We start from the raw sequence: 24,089 nt of genomic DNA on the forward strand, positions 1-24,089 counted from the left end.
TCTCCTTTTCCACAATGGAAAATTTTGCCGGTAATGCTAGTGACCCAGAATCAACCCTGAAAAAGATGTCATATTGGGTTGGATTGCATGCACATTTGCATATTAACAAGGATTGTCACAACTAGGATTTTCACTCATGGTCATCCTAGGGTTGAACGCATACCCCCAGACTGAAACAAGCTTTTACTTATCGTAAAAGTGACATGAGACAGGGCTGAAAGCAAGGTTGACAAAACCAAACCTGCTCAATCTAGGGCTGCCATTGGTTGACAAGCTATAGTAATGAGAACACTGTGTTTTATAGTCAAAAAGAGAATGTAATATGGAGTGGATGTCTGTCAGATATTGGAATCAGTGTTGGTTTGATTAGTTGACAATATTTGCAATAATGGTTGAATTTCATATTTGTTTTTAGCTTGGGACCTTCACTGTTAACATAACTGCCAGTAATCCAGTCACACCTGGATTGGAAGTCAGAACTACCATTCATACCTTACGGCCTATCCGTGGCATCCGCATCATCGACTTAGGTGTGTCCAGAGCCAATGAGACCAGGCACCTGAATGTGACCATACAGGACAAGGGAACCAACTCCTGTGTGGTGGTAGATTTTGGTGATGGTTCAGCCCAGGAAGCCTATGGTCATTGTGGTAATCATTCCAACCAGCATGGCGAACTCAAAGAGTTATTTAGTCTGCAGCATGTTTTCCGTAGTCAAAGTATGTATATAGCCCGGGCTAGTGGTTGGAACACACTGTCTACCGATAACACCACCATCTCGCTCCCTGTCTCTGAGGCTAGGAAGTACTGTGGTCTACCTGAGGTCAGTATCCAGAATGGTAACCCAGGCTGGTGGCTACCAAAAGTCGCACTCCGAAAAGAGCGCTTAGCTTTCCAAGGGGTCACCAAAGTCAACTGTTGGTTTACGGATAACTCCAAGGAGTGGATTCTAGAGGAATTAGATCCACAAAGCGGTACCCTGCTGAAGGACCAACCTAAAGTGAAGAAACTCGATGAAGACACCTCAACGCTCCTCATTGAAAGCTTTTTTCTGGACGTGGGCTTATACCGTTTGGGTTACAAGGTCACTATGAACAAGACACTGACAGAGAACTTAGAGTACTCCTCCATTGGTTATGACTACATTGACGTGCAACGCTCACAACTTATTGTCGGACTCATTGAAGGCCAGATGACTTCTGTTGTCAAGAGCTTTGGTAGTGTGTTGAATCTTATCCCAGGAAAAGTGTCCAGAGATCCTGATGTTGAACCAGGTGGTGAGCAGGTACAGTAAATTTCACATTGAAGCTGATATGACAACCAGAATTGGGAGACATCCCTTGAAAGCATGTGCAAGCAGGTGGCATACATGTGTTGAGTACTTCCTGAGCTTTACCAAATTGTGCATGTGCATCAAGTTTGAGAACAGACATTGTACATGCACATGTAAGTGTTCAGTAATGGTGTTTTAGGGGGTTAGTCAATAAATTACAAAATGTGAACCTGATCAAACAACTTGACTGCAGTTTAACTCCTCTGTTTAAAAAAAATGAACACCCAAAAATATCTTTTGGCTTCTCACTGGTGCTTTTTGAACAAAGATATATACTCTACAGACACATAGAAAGAACCACAAAGGGCTGGCAGCCTAGATGATATTGCACTGAGAGGTCATGGGTTCAAATCCCTCAACCGTTAATTATTTGCTCATTTTTCTAATTAACCACTTTCCACCAGGGTTTCTGGCACCGGACACGTACGCTTTATACGTGTGGCCGGGGTCTCCGAAGTCGGACAAAGGGAACAGGGCCTTGTAACAAAAGACTGTACTGACTGGGCATTGCCAATATTTTTTCACTGTCAATAGTGGAGATAATCCAGCTTTGTTTTGAAACGGTATACCACAGTTTTTGGGATTGAGCACGAGCTGATTACCATCGAGGACAAATGCGCTCCACCACCTGTGCCAAGTTTGTGAACAAAAGAAAGTTACATAACACCGCACAATCTGGGCTCTTTTTACTAGGCTGCAGGCCTGGCTGAAATACTCGGGCATCAATAGATTTATCTGTTGGATTAGAGTAGCCGCCAGACAGTCATTCGTATGGGTGTAAACGTCCATTAATTAAAATGATGAATTTTTGCAGAATTTTGAAAACTGAAAATCTTGAAAATGTCTCGTTTGTGTACACTGTACATTTTTTAAACCACCCAGCAGCAAGTGGTTAACCCTAAACCAACTATGGCACATCCTTAATCCTCCAAAATCCTTCTTTTTTTGGCTTATGCGCAAAATGATGAGTACCAGAATTCTCAATCCTCCAAAATCCTCCATGGCCCTACTTTGAGTTTGGGGGGGGTGAGCACATCAGGTTGGTTGCTGGGCTGAAGCTGTTTTCTGCAGCGTTGGCTAACGGCTTTACTTTTGACATAAAGCAGACATGTGCCTTTGTTTTAACACACTGCAGTTGAGGATTGTGTGATTTATGACCAGCAGCAGCGAATAATGGAACACACTGTCCTTGGTACATGTATATTGTAAACAGTATAATATGTGACCACATGCACCACTATGGGACCGATTTTTAGTACATGTACTTCAATCACCATTCATCCTCGATCCTCCAAAATCCTTCAGCTTTTAAATCAGCATTGACCATCCTCAATCCTCTGAAATCTTCCAGCCTTTAAAATGGTATTCGTCCTCAATCCTCCATGCTTCAATCACCATTCATCCTCGATCCTCCAAAATCCTTCAGCTTTTAAATCAGCATTGACCATCCTCAATCCTCTGAAATCTTCCAGCCTTTAAAATGGTATTCGTCCTCAATCCTCCATGCTTCAATCACCATTCATCCTCGATCCTCCAAAACCCTTCAGCTTTTAAATCAGCATTGACCATCCTCAATCCTCTGAAATCTTCCAGCCTTTAAAATGGTATTCGTCCTCAATCCTCCATGCTTCAATCTCCATTCATCCTCAATCCTCCAAAATCCTTCAGCTTTTAAATCAGCATTAATCATCCTCAATCCTCTGAAATCTTCCAGCCTTTAAAATGGTATTCGTCCTCAATCCTCCATGCTTCAATCACCATTCATTCTGAATCCTCCAATATCCTCCAATGTTGATTGAGGTGGGTTCAGGGTTAATAAGCACCCAGTCAGTTTGTTGATAAAACCATCTTTATTACACATGGAGCCAAAACTAGTTCCAAATCTTGTAATAAATTCAGAAAAATATAAATTATTCATAATAAGCAATTGACCCAAATGTGCTTATTTTCAATCTCCATTTTTCAGGGATTTGAGAAAATCCAATATTCTTGCCGGCGAGTTGGAGAGAACTACCCTTCTTTTGATTACTATGTGGAGATCCCTGAAACAAGGCCAGAAAATTACACCAAGGAAGATGATAAAGGTGGCTGTTTTGGGACAGGTAAGAATGCTTGCTTAAATACTAAATGTTTGTTACATAAAGTAACTACAAATCTGGCATATCTGAAACATTCCCAAGAATGGTAACAGTTCGTTTTAGAATATGTAATGTTTTTATTGCAAGCACAAGCTTGATAGACGTCATGTTCCATGCATTGGTGAGCAACATTCCACATGTACTATTCTGCTACATTGTAAGGTTTAAGGGCTTCTTCCATTAATCCACTTTGTGTGATTTCCCCAGGTCCAGGTGTTTTGAACTCCACTCTTCCAGCTTTGAGTTGGAATGCGTCTCTCATGGAGACAAACATTCGTTACGAGCTCCTGGTCATCATTAAGAAGGACATTAGGAGGGGTAATTTCAGCTTGGTTCTAGAACTTCGTGAGGGTGATCCACCACAGGCAGCTATAAGGTATTGCACTGAGAGGTGCTGCAGGGTACCAGCTAGTGTTGTATTTCAACGTGACATTCCTTGTCAACAGCAGTTCACTCTGTCTTTAGGATGAGAATTTCAACTTTGAAACACATAACTTGCCGTCACATGGACCTCATATCCTTAAGACAGGAAAAAACTTTTACTGAGACACCGTCTCAAATGGCATTAGTTTGAATGTGACGGAGACCCAGTAACTTAGTAGTAGTAGAGTTAGTAAGGGAAAAAATATAATGTATAAAGGGGATTGGACGTTGATATTACCCAAGCAGAAGGCTTTATCAATACCCATTCTCCTGAGCCAGTCTATTAAAGGAATGTTTCTGGCCAGCCAAGCTTGCAAGTTATTGATACACCTTTTGAGTTACAAAGTCAAATTAAATTTTAAAATCTAACATTTCTAACGATTTATTCAACAATTTGACTTCATTATTTCAACCGATTTTGTAATATATGCCTCTCATGAGAAGTGCTAAACAAATTGTCCCCGTAGATTGGCACACGTGGGGGATATAGTTTGTGGCAAACAGCCAGTCGGTGCTTTATCAACTGTTTAAATAAGCAGGATCGTTGGACAGGCTCTCAACCAATAGTAATGGCTAGACTGTGTATAAATGAATATGGTTCATTTACTCTCCCGTCACAGGCCTAGAGTTGAATTAATGACAATTTTACTTACAATACAGTAAATTGAAAGGAAGATACCAGTTAAAACATCTAGAATGAAACAGATTTACATCTACATACATGTTGCTGTAAGACTTTGTAAAAAAATTAACTACAAATGAACTTGCTCCGGTCATAGTAAACATTAAGGAATTTCAATTACTTCAATAAGAAATGGATTAAGAGAACTAAATTGTTTAGTATTTAAAGTAAAGTAAATTGAGAATGGCACAGGACTACGTAGGAAACATAAGACCTTGAAAAGCTAGGACTACCCGGCCTAATGGTGTCAATACTGTTTTCTGCTATTCCGTCTAAGGACAATAGATAATTATGACATTATATGATGACATTCCGTGGTGTCACTTTTTCTGTATGAATTCAAAACCCCAAACTATCAGAAACAAAATGTGTCAAGTTTGTTCATTTGAAATGTCTTGCACTGAGTCAACAGTGAAGCACCAAAACACAAACAGGGAATTGACTTGGGACTCCCTCCACCCATGAAAAACATAGCAAATTCAGAAGACATTGTGAATTGGTACAAAAAAAAGACACAACCCCAACACTCATCAAAATAACATTAAAATAAGTAGATTTGCCACCATTGTAGATTTCATTGGCTGCTTAAATGCTCTGTTTTTGTGGTCCTCTAATAGTTCTAACCGTGGACTACGAAGGCATACATGTATACTGTATTGCACAAGAGTGACATGTACATTTCTGCTGAACATCGTTGGTTGGTTTTTATTTATGAACATCCAGTATTGGTCGTGGTACTATCTACATGCAAGGCGATGGTGCACAAGTTATCAATCCAACGGGAAGTGTGCGACTAACAGCCTCTTGTAATGAATTCTGCAGTGGTGTCCGTTACACATGGGACATACAGGCTTTGAATGGTTCAGATAGTCGCATCAATCTAACAAATTGGAAAATGTGGACTTCAGGTGGGTACATAAACATGCATACTTACTTGCACCTTATTGGCACCATATCGGTGCTTGTCTGTCAGAGCTAGAAGTTTAGTCGACTTTTTACAAGTATCTCTTCATAGGAGTAGTTCCTCTCTAAAAATGCACAGTTTTAGTTTAGAGTCCCCCCTGTATTTTTCTGTTAGTGTATCCCCCTGTTTATTTACTTTGGTCCTTCTACCCATATAACTTGACGGCATGCTCTGATCACACTTAGTTTGGAGAGCAGACCAGCAGATACTATCACTTTTCATGTATACTGTGGGGTGTGCTTTTTTGCCTGAGTCAGGATCCTGTCTGCTGCTAAAGAGTCAGTGATTGAAAGCCAAAGTCTCCTTATTCAATCTGTTTTGACACACTATATTGGTTTTAGTCCTTGAAAAGTTTCTGTCTTTTGGTGTTAAGTCTTTTCAGTCTTGTCCTTTTTGTTTTTTCCTTCCCATTTTTTTCAATACTTTTTCATTAAATTCTTTTGGCTTGCTTTGGGCCACAGTTCAAGCCTCTGCAGGTGCATAAACCATAGAGCTTGTAGCTCTATGCATAAACTCAATGGGAATTACTCAAGTGTTGGGATGAATCAGATAACTGTAGACTTCACTTGTTACTGCTTAATACAGAGTTCACCATGATGTGTTGAATTGTTCCTGCACAAGATGTCTGAATCTTCATACTTCATCTCCAGTGAAGTTGTGAATTGCATCCTTAGCTTCCTTAAACTTCCCCACATTTCTATGCCTATCATATAGTGAATACTACTGTCCTTTTTGCTGACACTATTTCACGTTCACTTGCAGGGGACTCAGAGTATCTTTACATCAAGAGGGAATTCTTTTCAGCTTTTCCTGATTACTCCCTGTTTGAGATCACCGCCCATGCCGTTAACTCTGAACGAGGCAGGGGTTATGCCAGTATGAAGATTCGATTGAATGAAGCTCCGATCAGTGGGCAGTGTACTGTGACACCAGACAGCATCACGGCTGGAATGTCTGTGGATATCAAATGTACTGATTGGCAAGACTGGGAGGGTATAGCCGTGTACAAATTCTTTGGTAAGCTGTGGGCAGGTTGGAATGAGGATTATGGTTTTAACATTACTTAGTTACTTTGTATAAGAGAGCAATACAGTCAGCCACTCGAATTGAAGAGTGAAGCACACTGCAGTGTTTTTGTAGGCTGTCAAAATTTTTTGTAGGCTCCGGAATTGTTCCTAGGCCTACAGTGCCAAGAGTGCCAATCGGATAATCCAGCTTTGCTGGGGATCACTTTTAGTAGGGGAATAAATATGTGCTTGGCCGGTCTTAAATGTTAGTCTAAGATTGACCAAGCACATCTGTATTCCTGTTCATAATACCGTTTCAGTCAGAGAATCAAAAGAAGTCAATGTATGATAAATTTCCAAGGATTTTGTTCAAGAATTTTACTTTCATTTTGCTGAACACCCCCATCTATTTTTTGGTATGATCCTTACATGTAGTTGAGAAGAATTGTCTGATATGGACTTGGCACACATGGCGAGTTCCGTGGGCCACAGCATGCACAGACTTTTGAACAACAATAGCTATGGTTGAAATTATCTCATATCCAGTTGCCAGCGCATTACACAGAAGGCATTATCAAATCATAGCAAGCCTTGTCAAATCTTAATACATGGTCATGTTGCACGTTGTTGAATAGCAAAACTATCTGAGGTGTTTATGAATGGCATATTTGGGAGGTTCATTTGTAATTCGTCATGAGTATCAATCTGTTTGTATTCATGTTTTTCTTATGGTAGGTTGGACATTGGTCAACCAAGCATGCTGTACTAAAAGGGCCCAATTTTGTGTCCAATTTTACACACAAACAGCGCTCAGTTCTAGTTTACAATTCTTTGTGACACTAGCCAATGGATCTGTGTGGTGAAAAACCATACCCTATATTAGCATTATTGCAACAGTTATTTTTACAACGCCTTTGCCTTCTGAAAATATGTCTTTAAAATCTCAAGATGCCGGTTCTGTTATGCATTTTGTACCACCCATATCTTCAGTTCAAGGAAGGAATTTTCTTAATTCTTTGAAAAATTCTGGAAATGGCTTTTTAAGAATGACAAACTGATTAAAGAGACTGTTTTTCATGTTTGCTTTGTCTTCAGCTGAGACAGCCTCATTTGAAGCAGTGCTTGTCAACTCGCCTGGTACAACCTCTGACGTAACCGTCAAGCCACCACTTGGCTCCGAGAGTAATAATTATTCCGTCTCCTTAGGAGTGACTGCTGAGGACAGTATTGGGGCAACGACCACTGTCATATTTGCTAACATTACAGTGAGTAACCTGTCCAAAATGACACGTTATGCAAATAATGAATGCAATAAGAGTTAAGTGGTAAGAAGAAATCCATCAGGCAAACTGAGTGCAATGAAACGTTCAGTCAATAACCCAAGGAAATTATTTCCATTGTGTGAATGTGAAAGACGCATTAATTGTTTTATACAATGTCTAAATAAATCCTCATCTAATGGGCAATAATTTCTATAAATTCATTATAAGTCTTCAACCATGTCAACACCTTGTAGAATATTTATGTTTAATTTAAGTGCATGTATTTTAATGTTATGGAACTCATTTTGCGATTCTAAACATACACTTTTCAGTTGAAGTTCTCTGGCTATTTTTCCGCTGTACAACCTTCACTTTTTGAGTATTGCTTGCGCGAACACCATGAATTAGTCAAACTATGTCACATCATGTGATCTGCATTGACCAATCAGATGATGGGATGTATTCAGCCATAAATAAAATGTTATTTTAGGTGCTAATTACATGATTTGGTTTTTGCATGCACGTGGCTGAATTACAAAGCATTACATTACAACTTGGTCAAGTTGAAGGTATAAGTACATAACCACACCCTATGCAGGTGTCAGATGACCTAGATCTGACCTGGAGGCTCATTCAGAGCTCAAAGTGTTGACTTTTATAGAGGAAGGAAACTGTTCAACTCACATGTGACTCACATGTGACTGGGTCAGAGAATTAAACCTGAGCAGCGGCGGGCACTGTAAAGTGTTGGCTAAACGTTTAAATGGTATGGGAAAGTTGTCTAAATGTTCTTCAAATTAAACGTAAATTCCCACCCTTATTCCAGTGGACAAGAATGATTTCTTTATAATTTGTGTATGTTCGTTTCTTCAGTGAGAGCCTTCCAGTACATGTATGAATGCATGTTTCAGTCTACACAGTCACAAGTTTTTAAACTCTGGTGTTGTCTTGTTTTTTGAAGGTCAATCCACCTGTTGCAGGATTATCCAAAAACTTCAGCGCTGAGCAGGAGGCATTGTATGAAATTTTGATGTCAGAAGGCAATCCAGATGTCATTAATGCACAGCTTCTGTTGGATGCATCTTTGCTATTGACAACCACTGCATTGCCGACTGGTAAGCTTCCATTGTTAGACACATCCAAGGAGATGCCATTTGGTATCACAAGGGCAAGTATATTGCGAGCATTTTGAAACAGGAAATGTGCTTGCAGTTTTCTTGAGTCACATCTTCTCTTTGGTTCAAGAGGCATTCTGCATAAAGCCTGTGCCATTCTTGACCCATTATACTATTGTGGCTTCTGGTTCTGGTTTTTACTTGATTAGTAAAATGTTCTTTCACATTATTGAACTTCTCCAAGATGGTGGATACCGTGTACTTCAAGCATTTTTGATAATGCATCTTTCACTTTTATCTTTCTCAGCTTCTTCTGATGGACCTATTTCAGAGGTAGGCAGAATTAAGCACTAGTCCAACTTGCAACACTTAACAAAAATGGATATCAACAAGTTTTGATGAAGAGCAAACAGCCGCATGCAAACTAAATATCTTACCAATGCAAAAATTACATCTTATAATTATGTTTCTGTCCATTATTTGTTGCACCAAAACAGGAAGATCAAAGAGCTGAACAAACTCAGGTTAGTTTTGAAAATATTTGGTCTTTTATTACTTGATAATTGGAATAATTTTATTTATTGATTATGTTTATCAGTGACTGTGGGATTGCTTAAGTTCACTGGTTTAAGATTGATTATTGGATTAATAAACTGGTTGATCATTTGATCAAATTAATTGATCGCACATTTGTTAGGAAGTGTACAGTGTGTTTTATCTGTGTTTGTACTAATGGAGTCATTGATTGTTCTGTAGGTCATTTAGTAACTGTAATGAGTGGTCTTTTCTGCAGGCAATAGACAGAATGGTAACCCTTCAATCGTCAGTTAAAACGACAAGCTCAGACGACATTATCTTGAAGTCAAGCACTATCAGCATCATAACTAATGACACTTCAACTTTATCTCTTGGTACTCTGGTGAGTCTTGCCTTTATCACTGTCTGGTCACCCCTCACCCGATCACACCACTTCTCAAATGTTGACTCTTGGTGGGGCTGAGTAAATTTGAATAAATCATCATTATTCAAAATAATACTATCTTTGCACATTCATGTATGTTTTTAAAAGCAATTTCTGCTGTGGCAATTTTTCTAATTAAAGAAATCTTTTCCTGTCCATCATAATGCCAGCAAGAGATGGCCACTTAACCTTTTAAAGAGCTGGCATATTTTGACCAATCTCACAGCTGGGAGGGGCTGGATTATGTGCCCCCCACACCTCTGTGCTGATTTTTGTAAACTCAGTGTGCATGTGAAGACACTCATTGTTATAAATGTGAAGTTTAAACTCAATGGTATTGTTGTTACAGTCATTTGAAGTTCCAGGCTACACCCATTCCAGCCTGTTTGCATTTGGCATCGCAGTGGAAAAAGTATTTGGCCTATCTGTCTCGGAAAAATGCACACTACGCAAGAAACTGTATATTCAGTTTTCACAAAAATGGTGTCGAAATGACTGCAGAGGGTTACTCTAAATCTCTTGAAGGCTCAGTTCCTGAAATCAAAGCACTGCATAGATATCAAAAAAATGTCAAGGAGGGGCCGATTCCGCACCCCCCCAGCTCCTTTAGGGTAACTTTCTCCAGTTGGAAGTCCTTAATACATGTACTTAACAGCAAATTTATTGTGTGTTGTTGATGGTAGGAACTTTGCACGGGTATAAGCCACAACACAGAAACATACTCTGTAATTGACAGATGGTCAGGTTTGAGCTTCTGACCACTGATGTGGTCAAATTAGTTTGAATATTTACCTTACACATCAAGACAAATTTGAATATTGCACGGAAACTAATGTTGTCTTGTCTTTGAGTGTCTCATGTCCTTGTGAGGTTAAGTCAGCACCCTACGATGTGAACTGTGGGGTTAAAGAAATGAGTTAAGTGCCAAATATGCTTCTTTCTTGTCAAAACAAACAGAGTGTGCAATAACCATGTGTCTTTAGATTGTAACTGTTACATTCAGGCCACTAGAGGTCATAGTTCATCTCATTATGATGTTTGTATAAGAATTCTTTGATTTCTCTTATCTTTCAGAGTACCTTGTCAGGGATTGTGGATGATATGGTCAGTTTTGTTAAAAGTGACACCAAGACAACCAGTGATGAATCCAAAGTGAATAATGTTGGCAAGGGAATTGTCTCATTTGCCGGAAACATACTGGCGGTCAGTATCATGGATGTTTTTCTTGAAAAAAAATTCCTACAATCTTTGTTACAATTCGAAATATATGATCACTTGTTTTAGCATTTTTTGCCAGTGTTGACATGCAGTGTTACAGTGGTGCAGTTGAGTATATTTGAAAAGTTGAAGGCAGGTTAAGAGACAAGGAATGCAAACAACCAATGAAAGACTTGAAATCCGTGTTGATGGTAAACTCAAACCCAACTAGACTCCTTAACAACAATGGGCAAGTTGTGGTGGCAACTACATGCATAGTTCAATCAGTAGTCAATTGCTTTTTAGCAATGCGCATGCACAATTCTGTTACAATTGAACGACCCTAGTCGGTTAATTTTTTTCTCGTTGTTGGTCACATTTCACCGTTGGCTGCGATTCTCGCAGAGTACATAGTCATTGAAATCTGGTACAATTACCTTCATATGAATGGTTCCCTCTGTAGCGATAAATAAAATTGATTATTGATAACCAGCGGAGCAACCATGCCCTGGGGCCTGGTCCCACGGATGTGTATAATAGCCCATTCCCACTTGATCCACTGATTGGGGGATCTGATCCACCTTTTGCCAAATTGCCTGATCAGATCCCCTAATTGGTGGATCAGATCCGGCAATTGTGTGTAGTGGGAATGCTAACTGTCATAAGGTGGATCAGGATCAGATCCACCTTTCTTGATCCTCCTCTGGAGCAGGATACAGATCCCCCAATTGGTGGATCAGATCCCCCAATTGGTGGATCAGATCCCCCAATTGGTGGATCAGATCCCCCAATTGGTGGATCAGATCCGGCAATTGTGTGTAGTGGGAACGCTAACCGTTATAAGGTGGATCAGGATCAGATCCACCTTTTGTCAAATTGCCGGATCAGATCCCCCAATTGGTGGATCACGATCAGATGGGAAAGCAAAAGGTGGATCTGATCCGGCAATTTTATCTGGTGCGAAACTTTTGCGGTCTGATGAACAAAGAAAGACATTTTTTGGCATGTAGCTCATGAGAAATTTTAACGTGCACAGCATGCACAAAAAACAACTTTTTTTTTTTTTTTTTTTTTTTTTTTTCAAGATGTATTTTTTGCGTTGGGGAGATGTTAATTTTATATAACAGGTTTTGCCCTTACCCAACGTATATCAGTAAGCACTGTATGCTCAGTGCTTGTCCGAGAGCTTGCGAAAAAAAAACCTCACAAGCGGTACCCGCTGCTTCATTTGACTCGGACCGGCCAGCCGACCCCGGCAAGCTCGGTGGTCGAGTGGTTAAGACATCTGCACTAGTAAGCAGGAGGTCGTGGGTTCGAGTCCCACCCGAGTAAGCTTGTGAGGTTTTTTTTCGCAAGCTCTCGGACGAGCACTGAGCATACAGTGCTTACTGATATACGTTGGGTAAGGGCAAAACCTGTTATATAAAATTAACATCTCCCCAACGCAAAAAAAATACATCTTGAAAAAAATAGTTCGCGGTACTTGCTGCTTCATTTGACTCGGACCGACCAGCCAACCCCGGCAAGCTCGGTGGTCAAGTGGTTAAGACATCTGCACTAGTAAGCAGGAGGTCGTGGGTTCGAGTCCCACCCGAGTAAGCTTGTGAGGTTTTTTTCGCAAGCTCTCGGACAAGCACTGAGCATACAGTGCTTACTGATATACGTTGGGTAAGGGCAAAACCTGTTATACAAAAAACTACTGCTGAACTACGGGCTAGCATGCCGTGATGTGTACCTAGCCCTCACAATTTTCGTTGCGCATTCGTCTGTTTTTCAACCTTTTTCATTTGAGTAATTTCACCTGCTTTCCATCAAAACTAATTACTAAGTGTTAGCGTATAGCCCGCAGCGTGTAACGGAGTATCAAAAACGGAAGCAAAGTTTGAAGAGACAACGTACTAGGCTGAACACTCGGCCCGATTCAAGGTCATCACATCGGTAGAACTCTGCACCCCAAAACACCGCAGGGTCACATGCATGCTGCCCCAACACGCAACACTGCCACAGAGCGCGCACTCAGCAAGCTAGAACATGCGCAATACCGAACTCAGTGACCTCTTGGGCTCGACATTTCCATCCAAAAAGGTGAATCAAGCGTAAGTAGGAACACAACTTGCGGTTTCGTTGCGGTAAGATAATGATCACACCAAAATACCAGATCAAGCTTCACCTTTTCCCAATTCAAGTGGGAATGCAATGTAATAAAATCTGGACTCGCAATATGCCCTTAATCAGCTTGTAGAGATCATTGAATCCACTCGCTGCCATTACCGAGCCGAATACGAAGCTTTCCTGGCAATGCCCACCTTTGTTCTTCCTGACGTCGATAGAAGGGAGCCGACCCACGCTTTTGTATTCGGCTCGGTAAAATGGCTGCTGGTTGGCTTCTTTTTCATACATTGGCATTGCAAGTCCAGGTTTTTTATATACGTCCGTGCTTGGTCCCAAATGATTGACTAAATCGTCCAAGCCATCCATTGTTCTGGTGATGTATGTCATCGCTTCAACTAGCCCAATAACTTTCAGGATTCAACGCATATCAATGAGATATTGACTGTAACAATTTCTGATGACAGGGAGTGAGCAAGTCAGTTACCAACCCTATTGATCCGGAAGACAAACAGTCAGGTAATACTGATTTCTCTCATTGTGCTCCTCAGTTGTATCTTTATTTAGTCGCTAATTTCATGTAGGTTGTAATCATTGTCTTTATTTTATCATGTATTAGTAAAACCCTTTGTTGGATTTTACAAAGAGTCATTCCATGGGAATCTTGTTTTCCTAACTTTTGTTGAAAGATTAAGGTCAAGTAACCTAAATGTTTACAGTTTACTGACTGTTTTGTAATTACACTGCCGTTTCTTGATGAATCGCCTCAAACAAAAGGTGAATAAAACCTACAAAAATTCTCCTGAACATTTTTTTTTACAAAACTTAAGTTTGTAACTGTTTACAATAACATGGTGCAAATGAAGCTATTAGCGTTGTTGATGGTTAACTGAGATTAGTTCAATTATTCAACTCTCTCTTACTGGTAAGGATAGGTTTGCATGATATTGACATGTTCTCCATGAGTTTCTGGTTTACATTGACTTTTATCCCTTTTCTTTTGAGTTCTGAGTCAACAACAGAACCAGGAAGAATCCCACGTAAGTGTTAGAAGTTGGCTTGTTGACACCAAAATTGTACAAGTTTCAGCACTTGTCTGTGTTCTACATCTACTCCATGATAAATTTCCTGCTGGCATGCATTTACTAATTCATGACACAAACAGAGAAATACCCAATAAGTTTGTAGCTTTCTGAAATTTCCAATTTTACAGATCCTTGTGTGGTGTTTCTCAGGCACTCCAATATGCATTGGAGGGGCGTTAAAAACCCAGTGTAAAAATAACACCATACACTTGCAAAAATTACATGTAATTATATTTTGATTTTTCCAGTTGAGAGCTGAGGCTGTCTTAAGTGAGATGGAAGATTCTATTCAGCGCCTCTTCACTCAAGTCGTCGATAGTAAGCTCCCCGGTGAGCAGCCAACCTTGCTCTCTTCTCCCTCTCTGAAGCTGATGATAAGCCGTCAGAAAGCATCTGAGATTGCCAACCAGACTATTAGTGATAATATAGGGGAGGTTGTGATGCCTGGATGGTGTGAACTGATGGAAAATGACGAGGACTGTAATTTAAATGATGCTGTGGATTTGAAGGTGAGTTTGGAAAACTAGAATCTTGTGTCATGTAGATGACAATGTGGATGCAAAAAGTGGGTTTGTAATATCTAATTCTACCAGGATTTGCTGGTACAGAAAACATAAGACAGTCTTAGGCTGGGTCATGGATTTAAAGTGTAATTGGACTTTAGACATTGACTGACATGGGCTGGATCTAGTATAAGGAATCTCTTTGTCATAAGAAAAAATAATGCTACTTTATAATACAAGGGTACAGAACTGAACACTAACAGCTAGAATTTTTCATTAGTCAGTTTTGGCTAGTGTGCAATCAACTTTCATCCCAAAGGGTCTGCAAATTTTGAAATTCGTTTCCTTCCCTTGGAAATGTACCTGTGTTTCAGTGAATTTTTAGGTGAGCTGCAAACTTGGGGTTCGAAATTGGGCTAATCATCACGGAAGCAAGTACTTGCTCCTTAGCTGAATATGTCACTTTACGAGAGCAAGTAGCTCCCATACAATATTAAAGACATATGTTCAAGAAAACAAAGCAAAGACCCTGGTCCTTGCTGTTGCTTTTGTTTAAATTAATGACACTGATAACGTACGGCTTAGACTTTGGCAGATATTAAAGCCTTGATTGAGTTGTTATTGTTGTGGGTTGCACGTGACGTACAACTAGTAGTGAGTAGGCGACCAACTGGAACCTCAAGCATGTGCTTAGCAACACTATGCAAAAAGTCAGGCACTCGGTCTTTATAACGTGCATATGCACACAGATGTAAAAGGGAACTAACTGCAGCAATCAAGCGTTTTAAATAAAGTGGATTAGGCTGAGACTTTGGTTTCGCTGGTCCCAGCTATTTTGGAACATGGTTCAAAACCACATGTTCAAGCTATGACTGGAACCAGTGAAACTGAAGTCTAAGCTGAATCCACTCGTCTCGCTTGAATTTACGAACGAGGGGGCCAGTTTCCATACAATCGTAACACTGGCCGCGGGTAAGCGTGTGTGTGTACGTTCATGTGTGTGCATGCATCGCATGCGAGACTGCGGCATGTGCTCGGTGACATCGTAAACAAAATTGCACCGTGTTATGGTTCCGTGACAAGGCTGGTCCAAAGTGAAGTAAAAAAGTTCTCATGACAAAAGTAGAAACAAACGGTAAAAATTTTCTGGTACATAGAATCAAACAGGTGTAAGTACTTGTGCCCGTCTTTGATTATGGGCACATTTCTGAGACAAACAGGTGCATTTTAGCTACCTGCGCCCGTCAAGTTTGAGCCCTGAAACCAAACGTATACCTATGTAATACCAATTGCCTTCTGTATGCATTATGTTAATGTTAAAGTGTTTGCTTATGGAGATTATGGCTAATAACTCATTATTGTTTGTTTCGTTTTGGTATTGGCCTCCTGGGTAGGGTTTGTGATTGGCAAACACCGGGGTCAGGGGTTCAAATCCAGCTGTTGATCACATATTGTGACCTATCTTCACCCAGTGCTATAAATGGGTACCTGCATGTATTAGGGCAGAGATGGTTGTTATCTTTGAATTATTTGTGGCTGAAATTGCAGTATTGAGCTGTAGCCCCACACAGCTGAAATGGTTGGGAATATTTGTGGCCTGGTGAGCAGGGTAATGGAATTTGGTGCTAGGGGTGTGTATAAATTACTGTCATTAGAAATGCTTTTGTGTGCAAATTTTGGGTTCACTATTTGAATGAAAAACAAATAAACTGAGAAGTGTCTTTCCTGATTGACATCTCATCAACGTTGCCCTCTGTTGTCCAGAAAACTGTTGACGATTTTAAATGTTTTGAAAAGTGCACTGACCAAAACGATGTTGAATTGTTTTCAGGCATTAAAGAAAAGCATAGAGTTAAACAACAGGTTCACCTCTAAAACCTGTACCCTTAAAAGATTTTGTGTTAATGCGTGGTTAATGCAAAATGTCTGTGCTGATTACTGGATATCACAGCACAAATATCTGTGGTAAAAAAGATGTTTGATTGCTGTCAGCTCTGGAAGCATCTGTTTGGACTCAGAGAGTTTGAGATTTTTTGTCTTCTTTCCAACAGTTGCAGTCCACACCAATCAATTCCTACCGTTTTGTTGAGGGCAGCCATCCTGACAGACAGGATGGTGGCTTAGTCAACATCACATTTTTCACCAATGACACGGCAGAAATCTCGGTGAACGGCTCATCCCAAGACAACCTCATCAATATCAGTTTCTCTAAACTGGCTACCAGTGCCGAGGAGAATTTCACTACCTTTGAAGTGACTGAGGGTAACTCCAGTTTCACGCACAGTTTCCAGGTGGAAGGAGCAGGAGAGAGTGTGTTCATTGAATTACGACCAGACAATGATTCTATGGTCTATGCACTTTTCATAAGCTTCAACAATACAGTAATGCTTGACGAGTATGATTGGATGTTCGTTCTCCCAAACAAAACTGATGAAGAAACTGCCGAGTCTACAACCAGTTCAGCAATAATGCTGGCTTCTACTGATTTCATCTCAAATAACATTTCTTACAACTCAACAGCCGGTACACCACTAAGCTCAAATACAAGTCTGCTGTCTACAGTAGACACTTCATCAACAAATCACTCGCCAGCAGACAATGATTATTCAACAATAGACAACAACCACACCATCCCAGACAATCTCATTCAAACTCCCAGTTATTCAACAAGACAGGATCCAAACACTGAGACCACTGTTGCAGGTAAGCTTGACAATATGGTCAAATAATGTAATAGATTGTTATCTAGTCAGTCACAAGCCACATCAGAATTTGTTGCTAATCATAACTCAGGTCACAACCACTGTGAATGATTAATAGCATATGAATATTGATGTCAGAATTCATTTCAAAAGTTTTTGACTCCAGTGAGCCAGCTATGTATTCCCAAAAGTGTATACTGAAAATGAAGCATGTCTGAGGTTATTCAGACGAGGATGCAAGGTCTGCCCTGTCAGTGTAACACGCAGAGTTGCTTACATGTTTGGCCTGCGGATGATTAAACAGCGATGACCAACAGTAAACTGTAACTTTTTTTTGCCCCTTAGCATGAGATTTAAGGCTGTACTTTGTTCCATATGAAATGCACAATCATCATCAATACACCACGTGTTCAGTAGCAGATTGTTGTATTACCTTTAAAGAGATTTGCTTCTTTGTTGAGTTTCCTATCGTGTACATCCCTTTTTGAATTTTGTTGGACTAGGACAAGACGGCCTTGAACAGAGTACTGGGAGTGTACCGACAGGACGCTGGCGACTTCTTGAAATCCGTGAAAGTCCAAATCCAATGGCACAGAATACTCCAAATCCAATGACACAGAATCCAACAACTAATTCCATGTTTTCTACAACTACAGATAACTTGTCAACGATCAGTAATTCCTCAAATATTTATCAGCATATGAATATGCCAAATAGTTCAGTTGAAAATGATACAGTGGCATCAAATAACATCAGTAAGTATTGATGAGTTGAGAGCGTACATTTATAGATCAGTACAAGATATCAAACAGCAGATTGCAAGTCAACTGCTAATTCAAATTATTATAAAAAAAACTACTCAGGGTGAACTATAACAAAGGTTGTTTTTGTCAGCGTTCACTTGAGTAGTAGGGACTTGTGATTAGCTTATGTCTGGTCTGTGATTGGCCTGTAATGAAATTTGTGATTGACTCGAGATTGCATTGTGATTGATCTGTGCTTAACTTGTGCTTGTGACTGGCATGCATTGGTCTGTGATTGGCTTGCGAATAGTTTGTGATTAGCTTGTTTTTATTGACCTGTGATTGCCTTGTTATTAGCTTATAACTGGTTTGTCATTGACCTGTGATTAGCTTGTAACTGCTTTGCACTTAGCTTATGACTGATGTGATTGGTCTGTGATTAGCTTGTGACTGGCTTGTCATTGAACTGGTAATGACTTGTGATCTGTTTGCGCTTAGCTTGTGGCTTGTGCTCAGCTTGTGGCTATCTCTTTATACACCTGTGAATGGTCTGCAATTAGCCTGTGTTTAGCTTGTCGTCAGGTTGTCATTGACCTGTTAGTGGTTTGTAATTGATCTGTGATTTGTTTGTGATTGGTACGGGACTGGTTTGTGATTGACCTGTGGTAATAAGTTGTGAATGACCTGTGGTATTAAGTTGTGAAGGACCTGTGGTATTAAGTTGTGAATGACCTGTGGTATCAAGTTGTGAATGACCAGTGGTATTAAGTTGTGAATGACCTGTGGTATTAAGTTGTGAATGACCTGTGGTATTAAGTTGTGAAGGACCTGTGGTATTAAGTTGTGAAGGACCTGTAGTATTAAGTTGTGAATGACCTGTGGTATTAAGTTGTGAAGGACCTGTGGTATTAAGTTGTGAAGGACCTGTGGTATTAAGTTGTGAAGGACCTGTGGTATTAAGTTGTGAAGGACCTGTGGTATTAAGTTGTGAAGGACCTGTGGTATTAAGTTGTGAAGGACCTGTGGTATTAAGTTGTGAAGGACCTGTGGTATTAAGTTGTGAAGGACCTGTGTTGTGGATTTGTACTGATTAAGAGGAGTTTAAACTGATTCTTAAGACTTTTTTCCAATGTTCAGGTGATCCAGATACCATGCCCACCAAGCCAGTTTCCCATACCATCATGTTTGGACCAAAACATCACAAAGGCAATCTAGGGAAATATTTTTTCCGTCTTGCTGAGTTGGCAGAAGACGGAACACCAAAAGAAAACTTTACTTTGAACTACTCCTTGAGGATCCTGCAAGCTCAGTGCAGCTTCTATCAAATCAAGACAAATCAATGGAATACAGATGGAGTCCAGGTATTAGACTAGTGTCTTTACTTGTCGAAGGCCATTTTTCGCTATTATGTAGACACTACAAGCGTTTCAAAAACGAGTGGATTTGGCTTAGACTTTGGTTTCGCTGGTTCCAGCCATTTTGAAGAAGCATTCAAAACTACATGTTCTAGCTCTGACTAAAACCAGCGAAATCGAAGTTTAAGCCAAATCCACTCATTTAAAAAATGCTCTTAATTCAGGAGTTACTGACAAGTTTTTTTTCTAGGATGTCTGAAATACCTGTAAATAATAATTGTTCAGATTTTTTTCCACGGTTTGACAATTCTAAAAACTCAATCCCAGAAGGCAAATCTTTAATGATTTGCTGTCTCACCCTGATCACAGACTTCGGAATAAAACAGAAAAAACTTATAAGCCTGCTCAGCTGTACAGCTCTGCATGTGAACTGTGTAGAATTTTTCTATACGTAATTAACCCAAGATAACCTTCTTGTAGAAACTTTATGTTACTTTATTCATCTTTTGGTTCATCTTTGTTTCTTTAGGTGATCTTGGATGAAAAGACCAACCTTCCAATTTGTCAGACTAGCCATCTGACTCCCTTCACAACAACATGGATCGTCAAACCTGTTCCCTTGGACTTTGATTTGGCCTTTACCGATTTTAACCCAGGGGATCACGTCACTATCATCATAACTTGCTGTGTGGTCTATACACTGTTCTTATTTATCTTCATATGGGCTCGTCGGAAGGACAAGAAGGACGTCATGATGGTTGGTTTATTTACATCTCCTTATTCTGTTGAGTTTGTGTTGTGACAAAAAACTTCCATTAACCCTAATGGGGGAATTGAATTCACCCTCATTTTATTTGTTCTCTGAGGAGCTGTGTTTCCCAAATCCTGCACTTGCAGGGTATATTCTATGCTTTACTGGTACATCAAATTATATTGGTTACACTTTTTTTCCATGTGGGATTCTTACTTTCTGCTGCATTGGATTCAAGCCAACCACTCACTCTGGAATTCATGGGTTGGGATCCCATCTGACCAAGCTTGTGATTTTGTGTGTGTGTGAGTTTGTTTTTGCATTCAATTGGGGACCCTGAACAATAGAGGACAATAAGGTCCCCGATTGACAGAGGGTCCCTGATTGACAACTGTGTACAAAACATCTGGGTGGTCTTCTGAAAAAGTTACAAACAAAAGAGGAACAATAGGGGGTCCCCAGTTGCACCGCAAATACACCCATGTGTTTGTCTGTTGCACCACACTGAGAATACAGTGTAAATAATATACATTACTACAAGGATGAAACCTAGTATGAAATTAACATGCTTGGCGTAAAGTCATAGTAATATCAGTCAGGGTTTAACCCTGGATGTGACAAGGCCTTATCAAATGTGTCCCAACCCAACAGAGTCCTAGCAACCAGACTTGTGAGGTGTAGACAAGAGCCTTGTTCACAGCAACTCTTTCATGGCAGAAATCTTTATATGCTTTTCAGTAAAACCAAAAAACAAATGAACATGTTGCACATCTACATGATATCTGGGTACTTCCAGAAATTAGGGGTCTGTTTTTTTCATGTCCCTGTCTCATCTGACATATGAGTTTGTTAGTTCAGAACACATTTTTTAATTTCCAAGAGTGATGAATTAATGCAAATTACCTGCCAAATAAATGGTAATTGTTTGAAATCAATTCTGGTGATATTTCCATATCAATATAGGTCAGATGGAACAGGGAAGCCAAAATGTCACACTTTTGAACCCCTGATTTCTGGAATTGCCCATCTATAAACAGTTGATTCAGTCATTACCAAAATACATCCGATTCACCATGAGGAAATAAGATAAGGCCTGGGCCCTCTGTACTTATTGGATTTTACCCCATCTCAAAATATTTTGAAAATAGTATGTTTGCTGAAACTTCCTTTCTGCTGCAGTATATTTGGTGCTTCTTTGGAGACAACATAGTCTGAAATCACTCCCAAAGCCAAGACTGTCATTATGAATTTCTTGAAAGTTTTGGAAATGATGTTGATCAAGCTACAGGATAACTTGTTCCATAAAAAATGAAAATGTTGGGCTTCTTTTATTGTAAATATCCAGCTCGGAGTAACACCATTACCAGATAACAATCCAAGCCACTCCTACCTCTATGAGATGGTGGTAGTCACTGGAAAGAGATTGAATTCCGGCACAGAGTCTAAGGTATATGTATGTCATGAAGCTTAATCAATCCTGGGGATAAGGTTGCAACCAAACAGTAGCTTAGATCTGTAAGAATTTTCAAACTGGTCCTTTGAACAGGCCATTTGACTGTAACTAGCTTGGTAGTTAAGACGTCTGGACTAGAAAGCAAAAAGTCTTGGGTTCCATTCCTACCAAAGCAGATTCTTGAATATTTCTCACTCGCTTGTGGGACACATTGAACATAATGAAGAGTTTTGATGCAAAACAGATGAATCCATTTTCCACCTTTGGAGAAAATAAGCTTTAGAAATACCAGAGTCCATCACTTTGTGCTGTAATGTGGCCTTTCCTTGATATCGTGTATTATGAGACCTCTTTCAAAGTTTAATTCACAGAGAACTGAAATCTTTCAGTACAAACCATTATTCAGAGGGATGGGTTTCTCAATGTTTGTAGATGGGCATTTTTCGGGTTTCAAATGAAAAGTCTATATATACATGTATTTCTCATTAAATTAGCTTAGCAAACTGTTAATTTAACCTGACGCTCCTTATCCACCGTAGTCTTTCCATTCATATTTTTGTTCAGAAGCAGTTTGAGATACATCTCTGTAGACCCCCAAAATCTTGGCACTAGGTCTAGATTGCCATTTTTACCAGATTCACTTCTGATATCACGTCACTTGAAAATCCTTCATAACGTGGATGATTTCAATCCTCAAATCATTTAACATAAAATTTCACATCACAGGTGAGTTTCACCCTATCTGGAGAAGATGATGAAACCAAATCAAGATGCCTGGAAGATCCAGAGAGGAAGATCCTTCAGAGAGGCAGTGTTGACAGATTCCTCCTGACGACAGCAAAGTTAGACTTAGTATCATTTCTATTTCGTGGAATTTATTAACTAATGGAATAAAAAAAATTTACTTTCAAAACTTCAAGAATTAAGGGCTACCAAAAATGTTAGTCATGTGTCCAAAAGATCAGACAATCTTTGGTTCCATAAAAGCATTTTGTTGGAATTGAATACTATCTGGCATTTATATCTTTGCTGTTTCTTTTTATCGTCAACTTATTTGTTTGGGTTTGATTTCTTCAGAGTAAACTCTGTCATGTTGGTGTCCATCCCCTACAACTTGTCCATTTAATAATCTTTTTAGAGAACTGGCATTCATGTAAAGACATCAATTATGGATTCACCTATTAAGATTGAATTCAACTGGGCATAGGATTTTTATTTTGTGGTTATTTATAATTCATACTCTCAGAAGTGGCAACCCTCGTATATTGAGCACATATTTGTGAGAAAACTTAACATTTTTGGCTGACCTGTCACGAAGCCAGTGCTTGATTTTGATAAATGTCTTGATTTTATAAATTAGCTTTTGCAAAATGACTGTAAGGCATCAGTGCAAACTCTTAGAAACAGTGTTGTAGTTGAGTACGTTTTGAGTACAAAGTTCCCTGCCAAATATTGAACTGGTCAAGAGGGAATGAAGCTAGAGTACATGGGTATTTAATAGTGAATGCATCAATGTAAAACTACAAACTAAATGTAAGACTTCAGGCACTCCCAGAAAGGAAAAAAGTACTCAGAAAGTACCCGGCCAAGTACTGTTTTAGTACTGTTGTCCTAAAAACTTAATTTCTGTAAAACACGGTCTGAAGTCACCATCTCACCTTTACACATCTACCATGAAATGCCCATGGACTTCAACTTTGTTCCCCCTAACTAGTTAAATATTTGGCAGAGTACTTTTTACTCCGAAAGTACTCGACTACAATTCTGCCTCGAGATGTGCACTGTGACAGGATTGGAGAAAATGCACAGGGGGTTATATCCTCCCCCCTGTCATAAAGATGAAAAGTGACAAAGGAGTTTGTAAAGCAACATGACTACCTGGGAATTCAAAGTGGAAATGTGACAAAATGTTTGAGCAACACATGATGAGTACTAAGCAAAATCATATCAACTCACATTGGCGTAGGTACAAAAATAGTTGGATGGATTGTATATTCTTGTGGACCATTCCAGACCCCTTGGACCACTTAACTACATGCGTATCTGGCATGACAACTCAGGAAGCGGCTCGGCACAGAACTGGTACCTGAGTTACATCGCAATTCGAGACTTACAGACTAAACGGCGTTACTTCTTCCTTTGTAATGAGTGGTTTTCTGTGGTTGATGGAGACGGACAGGTAGGACACTTACTTTCAGTATTTTCAGTTCCAGTTTTTATTACAGTAATGCCAAACTTGTGTTCTTACAACATAAGCAGCAAGTCTGGTCTGGCCCCAGCCAATTTGGCTCATCAGGCTGGTGTTT

The 24,089-nt window shown here is 39.7% G+C and overlaps 1 protein-coding gene across 3 annotated transcripts in view; it reads left to right on the forward strand.

Moving 5' to 3' along the window:
- Positions 1-24,089, forward strand: part of LOC110985237 (uncharacterized) — a 57,100-nt gene that overhangs the window by 23,955 nt on the left and 9,056 nt on the right. For 2 of the 3 annotated variants that reach the window (XM_022246115.2, XM_087138918.1), the window contains exons 13-33: positions 416-1,285; positions 3,300-3,435; positions 3,679-3,847; positions 5,300-5,484; positions 6,303-6,557; positions 7,643-7,812; positions 8,771-8,924; positions 9,232-9,257; positions 9,422-9,448; positions 9,718-9,843; positions 10,960-11,088; positions 13,659-13,710; positions 14,197-14,231; positions 14,525-14,785; positions 16,831-17,482; positions 17,985-18,236; positions 19,362-19,585; positions 20,109-20,336; positions 21,676-21,777; positions 22,510-22,625; positions 23,797-23,962. In XM_022246115.2, coding sequence (XP_022101807.2) covers positions 416-1,285; positions 3,300-3,435; positions 3,679-3,847; positions 5,300-5,484; positions 6,303-6,557; positions 7,643-7,812; positions 8,771-8,924; positions 9,232-9,257; positions 9,422-9,448; positions 9,718-9,843; positions 10,960-11,088; positions 13,659-13,710; positions 14,197-14,231; positions 14,525-14,785; positions 16,831-17,482; positions 17,985-18,236; positions 19,362-19,585; positions 20,109-20,336; positions 21,676-21,777; positions 22,510-22,625; positions 23,797-23,962 — 4,335 coding nt within the window. The remainder of the gene's footprint in view (positions 1-415; positions 1,286-3,299; positions 3,436-3,678; positions 3,848-5,299; positions 5,485-6,302; positions 6,558-7,642; positions 7,813-8,770; positions 8,925-9,231; positions 9,258-9,421; positions 9,449-9,717; positions 9,844-10,959; positions 11,089-13,658; positions 13,711-14,196; positions 14,232-14,524; positions 14,786-16,830; positions 17,483-17,984; positions 18,237-19,361; positions 19,586-20,108; positions 20,337-21,675; positions 21,778-22,509; positions 22,626-23,796; positions 23,963-24,089) is intronic. The other variant, XM_087138919.1, reaches the window with a different exon arrangement.

The sequence above is a fragment of the Acanthaster planci genome, linkage group LG07 (assembly GCF_054643075.1).
Source record: "Acanthaster planci isolate LZ-2023a linkage group LG07, COTS_SCS, whole genome shotgun sequence".
NCBI lineage: Eukaryota > Metazoa > Echinodermata > Asteroidea > Valvatida > Acanthasteridae > Acanthaster > Acanthaster planci.